This window comes from Bombyx mori, chromosome 9, assembly GCF_030269925.1.
Source record: "Bombyx mori chromosome 9, ASM3026992v2".
NCBI lineage: Eukaryota > Metazoa > Arthropoda > Insecta > Lepidoptera > Bombycidae > Bombyx > Bombyx mori.
In genome coordinates this window covers 10,157,170-10,178,942 of record NC_085115.1, presented here as the reverse complement: position 1 = coordinate 10,178,942, position 21,773 = coordinate 10,157,170, and the positions used below count along the sequence as shown (strand labels likewise).

Genomic DNA, 21,773 nt, shown 5'->3' with positions numbered 1-21,773 from the left:
ACGAGGGATACTGTAGATTGAAAAGGATTTTCGTGTTAAATCCCAAGGCTTCTTTTTGTTCGACGAATTATGAAAGAGTTATTAGATTTCATTCATAAATATACTTTAAATTCTATAGAATATAGAGCGTTATTTGATTCATATTTTAGTAATTCAGTCGTAGCATTTATAAATTAAACTTTTGTAAGCCAGTCAGTGTCTAAATTGAAACTTATGACTCAAAATATACCTTATTACGTATTGAGATAAGTTCTGTCTTTAAAATTGTTTTTATAAGTTCATGTTGTGAAAACTAGCTACAGGACGATCTAATAAATACTTTAAAAATAATAATAATAAAATACATAATAGAATGAATCATTCAAGATTATAATATAAGAAAATAAAACAATTTTCATAATCTCAATGTATTTATAATCAACTTCCAATTATTATACTAACATTAATATCACAGTTCATAGGTGTTTAAGAAATCATGTCATATCAAATGCCAATATCTATGAATGATTAGTAATTTAGTTAATGTGTAAAGAAAATAACATTTATTTATGAAATTGTCGTTTTGAAGTAAATAATACTTTGAACAAAAAATAACTACAAGCTATATTACATTTAAGGTAAATTTATCCATACTAATTATCGTTGGGGATTCAGAGAACTTTGAGTAAGTAAGTGAAATACAAACATAATTAATACTACAAAGGCCTGGCTGTTTTTGAATGGGGTTTTCGTCTTCGCGATAAGAGAATCTCTGGTGTAAGATAAGCGCCAACTGTATTCTTTATTTAAGTTAGGGTCATTTTTAATTTCAATGGCCTCGCGTGTCATACATAATTATGTCGACTTGACTTGTTTCTTTATTTAGATTTTGTTAAATATTATGAAATGATCGTTATCACAGTCAAGACTGTGTAGATACACAGCAAACTTGTGCTGATGGAAATTAGTAAAAAGAAAACAATAAACACAAGATAAATTGGAAAAAGTAGTTTAAATTTGCGTGTGACTTACGAAAACCGAATAAAATACTATGAGACACGAAATACAATTAAAAAGCCTGTCAAATTCATTGAGCTTATTGTTGGAAAGCTGAAGAAGCTTTCATATTTATTTATTTTAAAACCTATTTCGCTCTTCTAATCTCTCTCAGCAGTTTATCTGCATAAAAATATTTAGGAACAAATTGAATTTTAATATTATAAAATTTATAAATTATCAAAACGACAATTTCTGTTAGACATAAAGTTACAAAACTATTTACATCAAATTCGTATATATTACAAGTTTCAAAATCATTGGCTTAGATAATTTCAGAATTGAGTGGCTTTTAATCTAAGTGAAACGCAACGAATCCAACTTACAAATGTATACATGCACGGGGCGTAATTAAATATATATTGTACGTTATTTGTACAGGTTTTTTATTCATTTCATTTATTACTTCACAAAGACTTTTATAGAAAAAAATTCACAACAACAAGCTTTTAGGATAGGTAACATGAAAACTATATCTAATGAGCAAAAGAAATATATCAAATCAGATACGGTAACATCGAAATTTGGAATTTCAGTACAATTTCAGAAGAACTTATTACCGAACATACAATAATAAATAAATTATAAATTAATACGGTAAGTTTTGGTACTTGAATCACGAGATCTAATTCCAAATATCTTGACAAACTGTACACAATAATAGCGTCACTGCCACATTATTTTGCAATTGATAATATTTGTCATATACTATAATATTTATTGTTCAGTTCTTACCGCCTGGTCTGTTTCAAAGCCCATCCACTGCTACCTGTAATGAAATTATTTGATTAATTTTTAATAATTATTATTTGATTACCTATAAATATATTTTATTAATTTTAATATATGTAGTATGATACTGGTCATTAAAGTTAGCCGTTATAATTCATATCATGTCCTATTAGTCAAATAATCTGCTAGCCAAATAATAATTCAATTACAAAGCTAATTGCTTAGCTCAATGTACCGACTATATTCTATGGTATAAAGTCAAAAGCAGTAAATAAATAAATAATTGACACTCTTGACCCTACTTGACTTCTTTGTAATTTAATTAATTGTATTGATTGGCGAAGCTTCGACAACGAAATTAGCTATGGTCTACAATGTCCTAAGGGCCGTATTAAAAGGTACGGACCCACTAGCGCATAATTGGTGTTAAAGTGTGAGCATTTGGTAATACCACTTCCTCTGCACATATGGTCTTGATTTTATTATATCTATGGGTTTATCCATAGATAACCCGGAGCAGTGACAGACAAAAAACGAAAAGCGCCAGAGTATATTTCATTTCCACAAATGACTCGCAAAAATTTAACGCACAGAAAAACAGAATCTATGGACAATTCATGAATAGTACCTAACGATTTCCACCAAGAAGTTTTCCGTGATATCAGAAAGAAAACTGTAATTGAGGTCTTCTCTTTGAAATCGTCTGAATCGTATTTAATAAACAGTAAGGGGGAAATAAAGTTAAGGCTTCAAGTAGGTTTATTTGAAAATAGTATCTGTATAAAATATAGATAGTCTTTGCAGGACCTTAAGCGAGCTTTTCTATCCGAAATATGGAGCTTTTGGAGCTACCTCGTTGGACTGGTCATTAATGTCTCTGTCTACAAACCATGGGTATTCGATTCCCATACAAACTCCAATACATTTGATAAATACAATTGATATAAGATGTATTGGAGTAATTGAGGCTTGAATATGCTTGTTGTTTTCCCATATAGCTCAAACCTACTGTATGGGGAACTCTTGATTCAAAATTTTACCTCCGCATGCTTTATATGCTAACACTTTCTGCCACTCCATTCTCCAGTATACAAAATGCAAATTTGCGACCAAATTTTGTAACTATATCATACTTCAAACAGCATGTTTTGGGTGCAGCCCGTCATAAACAATTGTCCGTGTAAAACTTCAGTTGCTAATGAAAGCCAATTTCCTGTAGCAAATTTGGATTGCAGCCAAAATTCTCTGTGTCCATACGAGACGAAATTTCGAATTCAGCACGTAATGTCAAGTGCAGTTTGTAGTCGGTCACTTTAACTGCCATTTTAATAGTTTTGGTTGTTCAGTGTTAATAGAATAAAAATTAATAGGTTGTTCGGAAAGTAATTTCGTTTTTTCCCGACAGAGGATTTAATTGTATTTTTTTGGACCCAACTTCACATTAAAGCCGTATAATTTTTATATGGTTTGAGAGCTGATATACCAAGACTTGTGTGTGAAAAATTTCAATTAATTCTACGTAGTAGTTTTTGGTTAGTGACCTTTTAAATATAGAGAGCGGTAAGTAGCATTTTCGAAATATCTTAATATTTTACTACAAAAAGGGTAAAAATGCTGTTCAAGCCAGTAAGAAATTAACCGATGCGTATGAAGAAGGTGTGTTGACAGTACGCCAGTGCCAGAACTGGTTCGCTAAATTTCGATCCGGCAATTTTGATGTCGAAGATGCACCACGTTCGGGAATGCCGCGCCGGTTGAAGCTGATAAAGTCGCGATAAAGGCATTAGTTGATGCAAACCGGCGAATAACAACAAATGAGATCGGATTGAGGTTAAATTTATGAAATTCAACAGCTTATGACCATTTGAAAGGCCTGGGATTATTTCGACGTTCGATGTATGTGTTCATTTCCACAAAAAAAATGAAACTACTTTCCGAACAACCCAAATATATAATAATAATAAATGTTTAGGTCAGAAAAAAAGTATCGCGTCTTATTATAAACATGAATATGTGCTGTATTGAAATTAAAATAGTAGGTACCTATCTATATTTAAAATTCTAAATAATTTTCACAAACATGTTGGAACCCAGAAATCTTTTAATCTAAATTTAAGGCTAATTGCTAATACTTAAGTAGGCGAATGTCTGCATAGTTCGTAAATAGTTTAAATCTATTTAAAATATATTTTTTTTAAATTCATTACTTTCCAACAAAAATTAAGCATTTCACAAAAAAAAGTTACGCTTCAGTACGTTATTTTATGATCGTAAATGAATAAAATCAGGTAAATAAAAAACCTTGGTCAACTAATTTTGGGTACATTCGCATTGGATTGGCAAATCATAATGAAAGCAGAGTTAAGGTTTCCGTAATTTGTATATCTGGTAGAAGTTTTGATGATCTCGCGGCTCTCTTAACCAATAAGTATTTTTTTTAGTATCCATTCAACGAGACGTATCCCGCCACCCATCGTAAGACACGACCGTCGACTTCTGAGTTATAAAGCCTAGCGACTGTCCTACCTTCCAAACCGGAATGCGTTACTGCATCGCAGTAGAAATATGTAGATAGAATAGTACCGTGCGTGTTCACAAGTAAAAAAACAAGTACAAGAATATTTTAATTTGTAACCAGACATGATATGGTTGTATAAAATCCTCTAAATAAAAATTAAAATTTCATGTTTACATATGTATAATAAAATATATTGTCTTAATGCAGACTGAAACAGCTGCACAAAACTACGACGCAACGGTAAAAGTCTAAAAGTCATAAATTCTAGTTTCCGGCAATTAGTTCTGGGCAGTGCATGGATAACTTAAAATATTTTTACGACTTCTGCAATACGTTTCAACCTGGAAATAAAGCAATTAGGAAACAAATAATTCAGATTTATGGGAAAACATATGCTTAAAACTGGGAATGATTTGAAAGAACAGAGGGATAGCACAAATACCAGGGTCCGGTTAAATGAAGAGTCTTGTTTTCTAAGCTATTTCAAGATAGTCGAAAAATTTACGCATCAAAGATTTTTTTTATTGCTTGGATGGGTGGACGAGCTCACAGCCCACCTGGTGTTAAGTGGTTACTGGAGCCCATAGACATCTAAAAAGTAAATGCGCCACCCACCTTGAGATATAATTTCTAGGGTCTCAAGGAATAGTTACAACGGCTGCCCCACCCTTCAAACCGAAACGCATAACTGCATCACGGTAGAAATAGGCAGGGTGGTGGTGCCTACACGCGCGGACTCACAAGAGATCCTAGCACCAGTAATTACGCAAATTATAATTTTGCGGGTTTGATTTTTATTACACGATGTTATTCCTTCACCGTGGAAGTCAATCGTGAACATTTGTTGAGTACGTATTTCATTAGAAAAATTGGTACCCGCCTGCGGGATTCGATCATCGGTACATCACTCAACACGAATGCACCGGACTTCTTATCCTTTAGACCACGATGACTTCAAAATGTGGTACTGGAGATTTCTATTGGAAATCCTTTAGACGGACTTTGATACTAACAACTCCGTTACAAAAACCTCAAGATTAAGAATCGCTTTTTGTTGAATGCGCAAAAACAACAATTTTTTGTCTGGTTGCGCAGAAACGTGTGCTCCAAGGCCAGATTATAGGGAAGAAATTGAGTAGATTGCTAGATTTTATAAAAATACCTCTAGCAATGGTCAGGTACTTCCATTATTATCAGATTTTTCCGCAATTAGATGCATTAGATAAAAACGTCATCTCAAGTTATTGCAACGGAACAAAATATTAGGGGAAGATGAGGATCCACAATATGCACTTTTAATGAAAATAAATATACAAAATAAAAATACAAATAAAAAAGCCTTATTTCATTATAAAAAAAAACATAAGCGTGATTAATGAAAATCGCTCTAATAAGATGGAACTGCTTCGAATATATTTTACGTTGGAAGACCTTGAGCAAATAATGCAGGTTGCGCTTGCTGCATTGATAGGCACATAAAACTGGGTATTTTTAATATACCTACGTCTGTGTCTGTTAAGATGGCAGTATTTAGTTTATCCTGCTTTTTAAATTCGAGGGTTAAATGTAAATGTAAACACAATACGTAATACACAAATCACGGGGAGCCAGACTTGCTTGAGTTATTAATGGCGTCCTCGTTTGTCGATTGTTGAGTATATTTGTGTACTTGTAGAATTATAATCGGGGCCAAAAATAGAAAAGATTTTCATCAATGTTAGGGGCAGTCTGCAAACAAAAAAAATATACTTTCGTAAATATACTTTTGTAGACATCGGCTTGGCTTTGCCCCTGGCATTGCTGAAGTCCACGGGCGACGGTAACCACTCACCATCAGGTGGGCCGTGTGCTCGTCTGCCTACAAGGGCAATAAAAAAAAATTAACTATTTAAGCGATTTGTATATTTTAAAGCCTTGCTTAAAAAAAATAGCAAAAATACTAGTATTATTGGAACAAAAGCATTGAATTGTAAACTATAAATTTCAAAAATGATTCCGGAACGAAAAATTTTGGATAAATTTCTATTTTAAACACTTTTTTTTTAAACTTATTTACTTCATGTACATTAAAAAATTATCAATGATTTTGGCAGTTAAATACAATGATAATAATAGTATTTAGTCATTCAAAATCATTGGACATAATATAGTAATGACAATAGTACACCTACCAGAAATGTTTAATTTATTTAATGGTCTAATTTTAAGTCCGTTTTGCTACTAAAATGCGATATTAATTCTCATTGCTAAATATTTTATTACTTAATAAATCTCCAACATTTCTGTGTAACATCAAGGCAGATTATATGATGAGCACAGCTGGCCGGTCGGAAGCTTGTGCCCATAATTTAGTCATGTCATAAAAATGAAAATGTTCTCGTTACATTTTTTTTTTCTTTACACATATTAAGAACGTACTGTAATTTTTGAGAGATCTACTGAATTTAACCTTCATTATCAGTTGACTGTCATCATCGTCACTGGATTTTGACGATTTCAGTGTTTTATATTAGCATTATTATAATAATATTATGTATCGTATTAACATTGGCATATCTTAACACTGTCAATGTGTAAGTCAATCATTTTAACAAAAGAAAATATATGATAGACATTGAGATAAATAAAACTTTTATAAAAACGGATGTTCGATGTAGAGAACTTATTAAATTTTTCACCATAAATAGCTGTTAACGCTTCCAATAAAATTTCATACTCCTTCGTTCGCCAAATTTGCGTAAAAAGGGATACAAAATTTTTGCTTCGCGTATTATTATATATAGATACTAATTTATACAGTAATTAGGCGCGTCGTTTTGAAGGGCGTGAGTAACGTATTAGAAAATCATTATCATGCAAATGAGTAGCTTTCATAACGTTGCTCCTGGCTGGGATTATAAACAGTAATCGGATTTTAGCTCTGATTTTAATTAGTTGTTCAAGGTCTATCATCAAAGTTTCAGCTGTATCAATTACAGTAGTAATTAGTTCCAAGTCTATAATGATATTGTAGTAGTAGAGTAAGATTTTTAGTGATGTAACAATAGCTTGTGAACCGAAAAGGGTACCATCATCCTGTCTATTTCACAGCCATTCATCATTTCTCCTTTCACACTCCTCTATCATATACCATTTCTTCACTCACTCCTCTCTTATTCACAGCCTATTCATAGCCGTTATGCTTTCCAATTGGGACTTAGATTTCAGGTCTCAAGTTCGGTATTGGAATTCACGTAAATATGTTTTCGTCAAACACCAGGAAGGGCATGAGGTTGTTCGTCTACCTACTCAATAAGAAAAAAATTATAAGAAATTATTATTGTTTATCTATAATATTATTATATACTGATTCTAGAAATTTAATAGTCTATGACAATAGACCCATAATAATGTTCAAACTTAAAATATCAATTAATTAAAATCCAAGTTCGACTACTGACTGAGGGACCACTAGTTCAATATTAAAACACCTTACATTGTACTTTACTGTTACTTAAACGTATTAATCAAGTTAATTTTTTTAATATAGTGTAAACGTATATTTTATAATGCAAAAGAGTATTTGTTCTCGATTAACTTACCTTGGGTACATGGTGTGTAAGTCCGGATGTACAGGAACATGGGTGGCATGTACGGCGTGAGGCGACATCGCAGCTGCATTGATTGCTCGTATCCGCGCCCTTAGTCTTTCATACTGCTCCGGTTGGTATTGTGCAGCTATCGTCACTGCGCTCCCAGAATACTGTGCGCATAAGGTCTATTTTTGAATGAATTATAACAGAATGCCTTTTTTTTTTTTTATTGCCTTTGTAGGCAGACGGGCATACGGCCCACCTGATGGTGAGTGGTTACCGTCGCCCATGGACTTCAGCAATGCCAGGGGCAGAGCCAAGCCACTGCCTACCGCTTAATACTCTCCATAAGCCTCGTTTGAAGAAGGACATGTCATAGCGCTCGGGAAACACCGTGGAGGGGAGCTCATTCCATAGCCGGATGGTACGTGGCAAAAAAGATCTCTGGAAACGCACTGTGGATGACTGCAGTGGCTCCAGGTAGTATGGATGAACTCTACTCCGGTGGCGGGCGGTGCGATGGTAAAAACGAGATGCTGGTATCATCTCGAACAATTCCTCAGAGTACTCCCCATGGAACATACGGTACAAAATACAGAGGGAACCGAAGTCCCTCCGCAAACCCAGACGCTCACTCCGCAAGCCTGAAACAGCTGTCTGGTGAAGAGCAATCAAATAAATAACGATTCTACACTTTGAAAATACAAATCTCGAAATTAGAAGCATAAAAACGGATTCGCTTTTAACCGAAACATATTTTATATGGACTCTTCTGTAAACAGATTTAGATTTTGTCCCAGAACGATTTTAAAAATATTTTTTGTCACAAATTTTTTAACTGCTTTGTTGGATTTTAAAGCTAATCCAATAAATGGAAATTATAGTTCCGTACCGTCATATATTTTTCTCATTCGGTTTTCAAAAGTTTTTATAATTTAAATTAAATTGTTTTCTTAGCAAATATTAGTTAAGACAAAAAATAATAAAATAAACTAAGAAGATACCATAAAAAAATTATGTATACATCAAATGACTAAGTTTCTAAGAATTTAAACCTTTTAGTAAGTATTGAAGTCGTCGTGGCCTAACGGATAAGACGTCCGGTGCATTCGTGTTGAGCGATGCACCGGTGTTCGAATCTCAGGCGGGTATCAATTTTACTAATGAAATACGTACTCAACAAATGTTCACGATTGACTTCCACGGTGAAAGAATAACATCGTATAATAAAAATGAAACCCGCAAAATTATAATTTGCGTAATTACTGGTGGTAGGACCTCTTGTGAGTCCGCGCGGGTAAGTACCTACCTACCTACTCTGCCTATTTCTACCGTGAAGCAGTAATGCGTTTCGGTTTGAAGGGTGAGGCAGCCGTTGTACTGTTAAATCTAAGAACTTAGAACTGATATCTCGAGGTGGGTGGCGACATTTATGTAGTAAAGCCTATGGGCTCCAGTAACAATTTAACACCAGATGGGCATTGAGCTCGTCCACCCATCTAAGCAACAACAAAAAAAAAATATGTGGCTTACTCAGTCCAATAGCAAATTACAAACCTTCAACGCAGCGGCAGCTTGTTCATGAGTGGCTCTTGTTAAATCACGTCCATCAACGCTGAGTATCCTGTCCCCTCTATGCAGCATACCGTAAGCTGCTCCCGCCACGGATACTCCCGAAACAAATACCCCACAAGTATCCTCCTCGCCTTCAATCCCTTCAGAGTCACCGCCAAGACCGCCGACGATGTCCATACCTAGCCGCGATCCAGAACGGACCAAGCGAACCATCCGAACGCATCTGCGAGGTAATGTATCCGTCAATCTCACAAAAGCCATCTATTCATTAATATATAATAAGTTTAGGTGGAATAATTAATTTGACACATAAGTTAATAAAAAGTCTATATTAAAAAGTCTCGCTTTAGTGCAGTTAATATAAGTATGATATGTACAGGAATAGCTCGTCTATTGAACGGATAGTTTCTAACTGTTCCACTCTAAATCATGATATGAGCTACGTTTTCTCCACAACAGCTACTTTTCTCACTCAGTATTATCTACTGTAAGCACCCCGCGTTATATGAAGTTTCAAAACATTTGTAAAATTCTCAAAATTTCTCATTCAGTCTATTTAAAAAGTAGTAAATATTTCTTTAGTATTAATATTGTTTAAGTGAACTAGTGATATTAACTACCTTATATGGGTTTGTCAGATGGCAAAATTTCAAGTCACTAATTCATAAAAGTTTTTAATCTCGATTGTATTTTTTTGACTGTATAGACACAAACTAATGGAAAAGAAAACGCGGTGCAGATAAATAAACAAATATGACATTATTTAAAAAAATTGTTTTAATATTCCGAAACATCAGTTCCGCCTTATGTCTAAAGTACATGTCAATACGTAACAAAACTTACTTTTACCGAAAAACAAATTTTGAATTGGAAATATCCTAGTAAATCTTTTAGGGAATATAAACGAGTAGGTTGCGACTAAAACAAGTAGTAATATGATGGTAATAAGGCGACAGAATATTGTAACTAGATTCCAACAAATTCACTTAATTTTACGGGCTGATGCTTCAGAAACCGATGGTAGTTATTTTAAAGTTCAACACCAAGTTATGTTTTTAAAGATGTACATTATTTTTTGATTTGTATAAAGGATTTTTTTATATTTGAATGCAGCGAAAGGTGAAAGCATCCTACTTATCTTGAATAGTTAATTAAAGTTCGAAGCAAGATACAAAGACTCTACAAGCAAGCCTAACAGTTTTATAGTATTAACGAAAAGAGACAAAATTTAAGCTTACAGCGTTCAGAATTTGCTCCGGATTCCGTTAAGGAATTAACTTACTTAGTTAATGTAGTTATAATGATATTAATAAGGTACGCTTTTCAAAGACAAGAGCTGAGTTTGAAAATGTTGTAAAAAGTTCACATTCAAACTTTCACTGAATATGTCGAACGTTATTTACAGTGAAATATCTTTTTGAGAATTTAACAGCACAAGCATATTACTTAAGTGAGATACTAAAACAATTTATTACATACACTAAAACAGCTTTATGGTGTTTTAAAAACTTTTATAACTCAGACATACTTATATACATAAATACAATAACAGAATTTGTTGCCAAAAAGGGGTGTGTTTACACAAAACTCAACGCTTAAGCCGAAGTGGTGCCAAAAGTCGACACGTTAAAGTAATTTAAAAAGAGAAAAACAAAATCTAGATTGAAAAGCTAAAGTTTACCTCGGTATTTCACTTGGCTCCTCCTCAAGAAGTTCGTGTAGTGTTGAGCACGAAGTAGCTTGTGTTCTCGCTGTTTTAACAAACAAATTCAGTTTAAAAGAAAAAAATAAACACACTTAAGACACTTCTGTGCATATGTTAGCAATTCTTAATCATTTTTCTTTTATTAAAATAATATGTATATCAGATAACAAGCTTTACGCTGCTTTACGTTAGGTAATTAAAATACTGGATCTCGTTTGGGAATATTAATTGGAAAATCTGACACCACAGATTATATTTTATTAAAATAACTAATTAAATGTCGAAGCATTGATAAACGATAGTTTTTTTTAAATATTTTACCTATAATGCAATATGATAAATTCTTGCTTGTTTTATATTTAATAAATATTTTCTGCGATATATTTTTTTACTATAGAGGGTCAAATGACCTCGTGGCAGAAATAGGCTCATGCCTGCAATGGATGCTCAAAATACTTCCTGTTCCTATATTTAGATATTATAGGAAAAAGTAGTAAAAACGTATCTTCTATAGACTCTTCAAAGTATGTATGAATATGTCAATTATTGCTGATAAATATTTGAAAAACGATTGTGGATTGAGAAAAAGATAATATCAAACTACTGTCATTACGTGGGTAGAGTAGATAACTATTGTACAATTCGCGCTCAAATTGAAATTAAGCGTTAAAGCATAAGCATTGTAATTAATTAACATCGTCAGTGTCAGATCCAATCCGACTGAAGAGCATAAGGCATTAATGCTAATGAAGTATTGTTCTCCTATTTAACATTCTGACTTACTTCTTCAAATGTGTATAATGTCTCTTAGTTCTAATTTTGTTAGTTATATTTAAGCTCTATTATATTGCTCTGTATAACAAAGAAACGAAATAATAAGTATTTTTTATTGTAATGTAGTTCCGTATTTCTAAATAGAAATAAATTTCACAAAACCTTTAATTCACTTAACCCCATATCTTTCATTTCCGTCAATGCAGTATTAATATTCCACGTTACCAAAAATTCCTTTTCCTGTAGCGCAAACGCGGCAAAATTCGCAGATAAGAATAAAAATAATAATAAGGAAAGTCCACTTTTGTTTACATGTAAAATAAAGATACACTCACTAGAGTAAAGCGGTGCGGTTTTGGCAACGGGCGGCACCGAACCGGCTGGTAATACTACTAAGGTAACTTGCTCCCCTGTATTCCGAAGTGCAGACACTGCTTGTGCGTGAGTCGCACCAACAAGCGATGTCTCGATTCCCTGGACAAATCAATCGAATAAACATTAACAAGCATTTCAATCAGAATTATTTTCGTTTTGTCCATTAAATTTTATGAGGCTGCTCTGTCTCTTCGCGTGGATGTTGTAAAAGGAAATAAGACGTTCACCGGGGAGTAGCGGCATTTTCTGAATATAGCACCAGCTTCTTGCGATCGGAAATCGACATTTACTACTAGTTAGGTAGGACCCACACGGACTAACGTCTGGTAATTTGAAGGATTGAAACGCTATTGAGACTTGGACCTCTTGTCGCCAGTTATGTTTAAATTTGTGATGTCTATAGATTTTGGTCATTATTTTAGAATAATTACCAAAATTACGGCCTACTAAGTGTAGACTTAGTGGGCCGTAAAATCATTTAAATATCAGGAATAGACTAAGCTAGTTAGGACATTGCATCATTTAGCTCAGGGCGGTCCAAATAAACTCACATCTTCATCCCTGACTGCAAGTATTTTATCGCCTAATCTCAGTCTGCCGTCGTGATGTGCTGCACCACCGACGGCTATATGTGATATAAAAACGCCTCCTCCTCCAGCCGCGTCATCAGACCCTCCCGCTATACCGAGTCCGAGGCCGCGAACGCCACGCCACAACGACACCACTCTTGGTCTTCGGGCACGGCAAACTCGCTTGTGAAACATACAAAACGATATTGAAAAAACGAACAGTTTTTTGTGGACACTATGTAATGAAACAGACTCTTTTTATTTCCCTGCCTTGAGAGGCTATGTCAGCGTAACCGGGCGAATAGGTGAGCTCACGGGACTTAAACCGGGAGTGTTGCTAACACTGGCCCTAGCAAGAGCAGTGCTTCGCAGAATCTACCACCGCATCGGAAACGCGGCCCACTGAGAAGATCCGGCGAGAAACTCAGTGGGCTGTGTGTATGGGTTAATTTACTCGTCGAGCCCTTCGTCGCAAGCGACGGATTCGGGGAGAACGGTGACCGGTGCTTGAGGTACAGAAACTTATTGTAGAAAGATTGTAGCAAATATTTGCAAATATACGCTCCACAAATTTCTCCTATAAAAGTGCTCCTACAAATAAAAAGTAGTGGATAAAATCAAAAGTCATTAGCGTTACGGCTTGATACTTCACGCTGCGCTTTACATTGAGTCTCCACTCCAAACCATTTACGGCCGTCTCCTTTTGTATTTACGAGCCACGCGCTCCGTCCGTTAACACTTCACCGTACTGATCCTGTAGTCTCTATTCTCTATTAAACTCTCATATTTCGACGGAACCATCAGATAGTTTTTTTAAAGTTACCTATTTCCGTGGAAAAATCCCAAAAATACGTCGTTTACTTCCCGCACTTTTTTAATTAAACCCTAAATTTGCCTAATTAAAGCGCATAGGTTTTGTAAGGGCATGCAGAGTACTTTTTTTTTAACTCACTAATCTGACAACGTTGCCCGCTTTTTGCAATGCATCCACTGCGACAGAATGCGACGCACCCTCCACGGAGATGTCATTAACCTGTACGACAAACATTTGTGAACCAAATTATTCAGTAGTTTTCATTTTATTTAATGCAGATGCAATTTGATCCAACATATTAATTAGTTTTACATCTAAAGGGTTTTGTGTTCTAGTTTCCTGTGATTTTATCATTTTCATGCTTATAAAATGTAGTTATCTGACATACTAATTAGTTTTACATCTAAAGACTTTGTATTCTAGTTTCCTGCGTTTTAATTAATTTTAAATAAATTCGGAAAATACCAGTAGATGTGTCTGTTTATTTGGCCTTTATCTTTGAATTTTTTTTTTACCAATATGGTAGGATGTCTTGTGAGCCTGCACGGATAAGTACCACCACCCCGCATATTTCTACCGTGAACAGTAATGCGTTTCAGTTTGAAGAGTAGCATAGCTGGTGTACTATAAAACTGAGACTAAGAATTCAGGACTGAGGGTGGGTGGAGGCATTTAAGTTAAGACTATATGCCCCAATAACCTCTTAAAATCAGGTGGACTATGAGCTCGCTCTTTGCTCATCCTCCTAGAGTGCCAAGTAAAAAGTGAAATCTTTGAATATATTTTATTAAAATAACAAAACAATAATGAAATTAAGGGATATATCCATGAATAAAATTTTACTTCATCACCTCAAAATACAAAGCTTCAGGACATTCATAGTAAATTCAGTACACAAGATAAGGATCTAACGACCTAAATTAGCACGGTAACCGTAAGACGTTGCAAATTAGGCCTTTTGTTAGTATCAATAAAGATCTCAATCCTAGGGACGGGGCATAAAGCAGGATGATTTCGTTAATCGTATAGATGATAATCTTTCCTTTATTGCATGTAGTTTAGAGATAATTCACATCTAGACGGCTTCATTGGGATCGTGTAGGTGCTTCGAACTTCCTTGTCGAATAACTCTACAAAGGTTATCGGGGTACTTAATGTGAGGTTTATGATTAATTGCCATGAATATTCAATTAGAATTATGGATATTACAGGTGAACGAAATAATTCATGCTTTATTTGATGTAGCTGAGATTAACGTTCGTGAGATGTTGGCGTGTCTGAGCTATTAACTAACTCCAAAGACCATTTTTATTATTTATTAAGCAACATTACATGTTGTATTAATGTTTTGATTATTTTCCGATTCATAAATCACGAGCTATCAGCTACCTGGAAAGAAACAATACGCAGAAAATTCGTTTCAAATTTCACAACATCGCGTGAAGCAACTAACATTTTTCATTAAAAATGATTTTTTTTTCTGTGTAACCTTTAAACAATGAATTTATGACGTCTTTTATAGGACGTTTAATTTATTTTATTAGCTCATAAAATGTACTGTTTTGTTTTCATTAATTTAACAATTTCGACAAAGATAATATTCCTCTCTGCTTTTGTTCAGTCTTTCTCGTTTTTATTTAATAAGGGCTGTTTCCTGTGAGTTCATTCAGTACATTGTTTTATTGTTTTAAATGTACGTGCTTTATGGGAGCAATCAGAAGACAGTTTTAAAATTTGTGACAAAATGATTGCTTCACAAAATTAGTAACTACTTTGTTAAATTCTATTTCTAATTGAGACAAAGTCTAAATTTCAATAACTTTTTTCCCATCCTGCAGATCGGAATGTGTCTAGCTGCTTTACTGTAGAAGTAGGCATAGTGATGGAGGCTTATCATACAGATACGAAACCATAACTGTTATTTGAGTTTAAAAAAAGTAACATGTAAAATTAATGGAAACCCATTGAATGGACCGTGAAGCCAAGGACAAGCTTTTCCTTTAATAACAATAGAATACATATTTTTAATAACTAATACAATATAATAAATAGAAGTCACAAAAATTTATGAAAAACCTAAGGGGCCTAAGCCTCATAAATAAACAATAAAATCATGTTACATACTTACTTGCAATAAAACATCGCCTATTTGTAGTCTGCCATCTTTCTTGGCTGCCCCTCCGGCTGCTAGTCTGGTGATTGTGACGTCGCCGTCTGTCTCGCCGCCCGCTATGCTAAGCCCAAGACCACTCGCACCCCGCTCCAGCGTTACGTCACAAGTTTCCCAGTCAGACTCGTCCGCTTCTGAAGTGTACTGCGAGATTATAAATGAAACTTCACTTCATTTTTTATATGGATCAACAAACTCATGGCCTTGCCTAGCCTAGCCTAGTGTGAAATGGTTACTAAAGACCATAGACATCATAATGTGAATGCTACCGCGTCCTTGAGTCGTGAATAATTATCAATCATTGTATATTATTTATTCAGCTATGATAGTTTCAAAGTGCTCATAAATTTTAAGAGTAGTTATAGAAAAATCTCTAATCACAGCTTTAACCGTACATGTAAAATATTTTATAAAAAAGTACTTGAGTATACCTATTTGTAATCGCTGCATGGTCATATCAATTGATACGGGAAAATCGAGCGTCTTATCAAATAGACTGTGGACATTTTAAATATATTCATTCATACTGCATGGTAATAATGGCATTCAGTATCGGACTTATTAAGGGTAGTTTTGGCATTGCTTTTTTGTGAAGAAAAAAATTGTTTAGGTAAATTGGGTAAAAAAAGCCTCAGCCTCACTAGGATGGTACTTAATGGTGGTATGGCATCTTATGAGCCCACTTGGGTAGGTACTACCCTTTTTTAACACTGGGGAATCCATTTACGGATACCCTGTCGAGGGGGTTACGGACCGGGTTATGTTGGACTCCGACGCCTCCAAAGAGGAAGAGGGAGACGAGGAGAACCAAGGTCCCCCAATTATTCACAGGAGACTACGCCTTGAAAAAGGCGCGCGAGGCGTTCACCCCGCAAAACCAACTACCGACTAAGTCTCATCGAGCTCCACCACACCGGCTACACCAACCCTGCGGTACCGCAATATGCGTCGAAAGTCCGCCTTCGACGGATGATACAACGGGATTTCATCTCCGGGAATATCCCGAAGAACGTCGTCGGGTAGGTAACGCCCTACTTATTTCTGCCGTGGAGTAGTAATGCGTTTTGGTTTGATGGGTGGAGCAGTTTTTGTACTGTAAAGACTGAGATTTAGAACTCGTGACTCAGGATCAGCTCCAGTAACCACTGAATAACATGTGGGCTGCGAATTCGAACATGCATCTATGCAAAAAAATTGGATCAAATTATAAATTTTCATGCTCAATGCAAGTACAATGTTTTAAAATACTGATAAAAATAAGTTTAGGCTGCAGTTAATTTGTATGAAAAAAATGGAAATTAAATTAATTGTAAACTACGAATTTATTTAACTAGCTGGCATGAATCATACTTAAACGAAGTTAAGCAATACGGGTTTATGTTTATGAAGTCACAAATGGGAACAATTTAGCTAAGAGCACTACAAACACGAATGGTGTGTTTGCTGCTTTAACAAAATATTCATTTAGATAGAAATTTACGGCGATGGTTGAAATAAAATATCATATTATATATACTATTCTTATTTATTTTCAGCTTACATTTTTATCTTTTTTTTTAAATCGAGGATAAGCCCCGCAGTAATTTTGTCAAAACAAGGATCCCTTGTCGGTACTATCGGAAACTGATACATTTTTATATAAGTTTCAAGATATACCTACACATATAGAGATAAAACACCTTGATGAACATGAAACAGGCCTAATCATTAATGTTGAATTAATGCCGTATTTTATAAATACGGATGCTTCCACTATGTGGGGGAATGGGACCTACCCTAACCACCGCGTCAGTATTACTCATTGTAGTAGTGATCTAATTAAGTGTTGGATTTTCTAAATTCCAATTGAAATTCCATTAAAATTAGCATAATAAATGCGAAAATTACTGAAAATGTAAATAATAGCCTCCCGAGAGAAATGTAAGTCCTTATGGATAGGCATCACCATCCTGTCTAATTCTGCCACCAAACACTCTTGCATTTCGGTTCAAATAGTCGGGGTGGCCACTAAGCTTTGCAATCGAGAATAAGACCTCATGAACTATGATGGAAGGTATTCATATTGTTTTTTTTAATCCATATTCATCTATCAGTTACGTTAGCCATTTGAAGTTAGGTTGGTCATGACCTCTTTCACGTGTCTGTGTATTAAAAAAAAATATACAAAGGCAAGCACTATGTTCGAATTTATTTTCGACATTAAAGAAAATCGATCTTTTAATTCGGTAATGATCCTAAATATTGATGTAATATAAAAAGTAATGTAACTCAATCGAATGGCCGGTTCAGCTCCGTTAACATGCGGCTCCCAGCATTGTTACCGACCTGTAAAAGGCTTCAGCATTATCATTAAACTCATGCATGATAAAACGTTATGGTAAACAATAAAAGGTTATTACCCTCCACGCGATGAGAGTACATCGTGTTATGGTGAAAAAACAGTTTTCAAAATGATCTTCACAAGGCAAGCCGAGCTTCATACACTTTTTGAAACAAGCATAAAGCGGCCGTTTGTTTGAAAAGTACACGAACACGGCCCAAATTACGGTTGTGCCGTTAGGAGTTGAGCCGAAATAATTTGTAGGTTACAAAAAAATGGATAAAAGAGGTGCCTCTATCGGATACCAGGGTTATTTGCTAGACTAAGAAAAATATATTTTAACGATGGAAAACATTGCTAAATTGCCGCTCCACCAAATTTTTCCAAAAAGAAATCGTCGGAAACGGTTTTAGCTAGAAAAAAAGGTTAACAATTTTCCTTGTAATTTGTTAAAGTGTAGATGTGGATTATAGGGCATTCAGTATTCATTTCGTAAATTAAAATCGTTAAGGGTTTTTATATTGTATATTAAGGAACGGACTGATTCTTTCAATGAATGGAAGATACTACACATTTCGGATGTTACGAATAATGTGAAGCGTGCGTGGCCTAATTGATAAAACGCCCGATGTACTCGTATCGATTTGTATGATCACGTCGTTTTTGAATCTCAGGGGATGATCGCAATTTTTCTAAACAAATATGTACCGTTTATTTTCACTAATGACTTTCACAGTGAAATAATAACTTTTGGATTGTTTACATAATTCAAACTTGGAAAAAAATATTTCATATCGGTAGCCGTAGAATGTAACGCCCTCATAGGTGTACCACTTTCTTTCCAGTTTCTGCAATTTCATTCTTATTTAAATGGTAGGGTAATGGTATCTGTCATACAATAGCTCAATTGAAACTTCTTCAAGTCATTCAATCCCGTTTTTGCAGGATAGCCCAAGGTCGGAGCACCATGGTTCTTAAGGAACGTGGATCTCCATGATGATCTGGAGCTTGACTCAGTCAGTCAGCTTCATTGCGCCACTTCGTGAAGGCGGCACGACATGAAAACCCTCTTGTCGTGGCCGCCGGAAATTACATACCCGATCCTGTTGACCGAATGGTAAACAGTCGACGTCGCCTAAAGCACGTCATTACGGATCCTCCCGATCCATTAACGGTGCTTTTAGGTACCTCAAGCACCGGTCACCGTCTTTGTCGAACCCGTCGCTTGCGACGAAGGGCTCGACAAGTGAATTAACCCATAGAGACAGCCCACTGAGTTTCTCGCCGGATCTTCTCAGTGGGTCGCATTTCCGATCTGGTGGTAGATTCTGCGAAGCACTGCTCTTGCTAGGGCCAGTGTTAGCAACACTCCCGGTTTGAACCCCGTGAGCTCACCTATACGTCAAGGAGAAGCTGAAATAGCCTCTCAAGGCTATCAGCATAGGTAGGGAGAAATAAAAGTGCACAGAACATTCCGGTTCGAGCTGTCTAACGGAGCGGTGCTCTCTGTTGATATCTCTGTACACTTGAAATATAATAAGCGGAATACATTGGAAAAGTAAGTCTTTATTACTATCACTATGGAAGGCAATGATAATGATGAAGAGCATGGCATCAACGACGCTGACGTCAACATTTTATAAACACCATGTAACCGATCTCAATCCGTCATATATTTTACATTTATAATAATGATAACCCATTAAGCCAAAAATACTGGTAATTTAAAAAGAGTTTAATACGACCCGTGTTTCCTCAAAGAGAATTTATGCTACGAGGAAACCGTAATACCATTATAGAAACTGAATGCCGCTGTGTCCAGTTTGTAGGTAGTTACTGTGTAAAGCAAACCTGGTAGCTTCCTGCAGAACGTCGGGCGTTTCCGGGACTTTGTGCAGGCTGCTCTCGGCCGCACTCATAGTTACCCACGTTAGCTGAGAACAATAGTATAACTTAAGTTCTATTTAATCATAATGAAACATTTCTATTATGTAGTAACTAAAACGAAAAGATAACGTAACTGCATTTATATTATATACAATTATGGATTTAATGCGGCTAGTTAAGTAATAATTATTTATTAATTTGTGGCGAGGCTTAGGGGTGGCTTATTTCCAGTAGTCGACGTCTGTGGGCTGATAAGAAGAAGAAGTTAAGAAACATAAAAGGTTTTTGACACCTAGAAAAATTTGAAAGTAAATTGTAAACATTATTGTGAGCAGACAGAGAATGTAATTCGAATTGTCAACAAATTAATCAACACATATTTTATTTAGTTGGTGGTACATACTGCTTTTAATATTCACTACAGTAAAATACGATTTTTAATTACAAAGATATTCAAGAAATTTTGTATGGGTAGTGAAATGTACTAATCTACTTTAGTACTTAGTGATATACTGATTAATTTAAGGGACTGACTCGCCTGTGCAATAGCTAGCGTTCCTGACTGTTGCGAGTTCGATTCCCACATCGGGCAAAACATTCATGTGATGAATAGGTTTGTTTGCTCTTTGCCTGGGTGATTATTTTCTTCTTTTTTTTGTTTAGATGGGTGGACGAGCTTACAACTCACCTGGTGTTAAGTGGTTACTGGAGCCCGTAGACATCTACAACGGCTGCACCACCCTTATTAAGTATTATATGGATATACTTAACGTATGTAAGTAAGTATGTCAGTCTCTGGTATCCGTGACAGGGAATCCTAATTAAGGCCGGATGACCGTGTGTGATTTGTTCCCGGTTATTTATTTATTAAGCGACTATCAAAGCGAATCGAAACAAAAAATCAATGTCCCACTCACCCTAAGATTAAATGGAGCCTTAACCTTAATTGTACTGTAATAACGGTAAAAACGTTTTTTTTTTATTACTTAGCAAAGAGTCAGCGAGTTAAGAATGAGCTAACATACGGCAAAGACTCAGTGAGCCGTGCATCCATAAATTCGAAACACGCAAAGAAAGATTTATTTGAATCTCGATATGCGGACTTGTAACTGCTCTCTTAGAAATACAGGAAGAAGAAAAAAAGTTTTGTACAAAAAATCGCCTATTTCTTTTGAAGCAAATGAAAATAATATGTTTTCAGTGTTATATGCACTAGATACGACTAACCAAAATCGGAGATTTTATTACAAAAAAATATATTAAAAATAAATAAATAAATTTGCAATTGCTATGCATGGCAATTTTATTATCTACTAGCTGATATGTTCATGTCATCATAGCATCATACCATTTTTAAGCCTTTCTCTTGTAGACAAATAAGCTTATAATTAACAAATTAAGCGTTGTTCTATTTCAAGGTAGGTGAATCACTCAGATTCAACAGGCTACACTAAGAGCTCTGTTGGTTTAGGAAGACATCGACAACCTATTTTGAGAACAATCGATACAAAAACTTTGTCCATTTTGTATAGCGCAGCAGAGGTCTCATGCCAGTTTCGCAAGTTCCAGACTAGACACTACTTTCAGCCTATTCTTAGGTTACGTTCCGGTTCGATATGTAGGAGAACCAATATCACAGAACAGTCGAGAGACTTTAATCTGATATCTCAGGGCAGACCAAAATAAAATGAAAATTACTACTTTAAGTACTAAGTCACGAATCAGCA

At 35.2% G+C, this 21,773-nt stretch overlaps 1 protein-coding gene across 2 annotated transcripts in view; it reads right to left on the bottom strand.

Annotated features, from left to right (window-relative positions):
* Window positions 1-391: 391 nt before the first annotated feature.
* LOC101743654 (disks large homolog 2) overlaps window positions 392-21,773 on the bottom strand; it is a 39,945-nt gene continuing 18,563 nt past the window's right edge. For both annotated transcript variants that reach the window (XM_038013016.2, XM_062670110.1), the window contains 9 exons: window positions 20,011-20,093; window positions 15,798-15,983; window positions 13,808-13,888; window positions 12,838-13,038; window positions 12,247-12,385; window positions 11,114-11,183; window positions 9,415-9,655; window positions 7,867-8,027; window positions 392-1,804 (listed from right to left, as the gene is read on the bottom strand). In XM_038013016.2, the coding sequence (XP_037868944.1) occupies window positions 1,801-1,804; window positions 7,867-8,027; window positions 9,415-9,655; window positions 11,114-11,183; window positions 12,247-12,385; window positions 12,838-13,038; window positions 13,808-13,888; window positions 15,798-15,983; window positions 20,011-20,093 (1,166 nt within the window). In that variant the 3' untranslated portion in view covers window positions 392-1,800. The remainder of the gene's footprint in view (window positions 1,805-7,866; window positions 8,028-9,414; window positions 9,656-11,113; window positions 11,184-12,246; window positions 12,386-12,837; window positions 13,039-13,807; window positions 13,889-15,797; window positions 15,984-20,010; window positions 20,094-21,773) is intronic.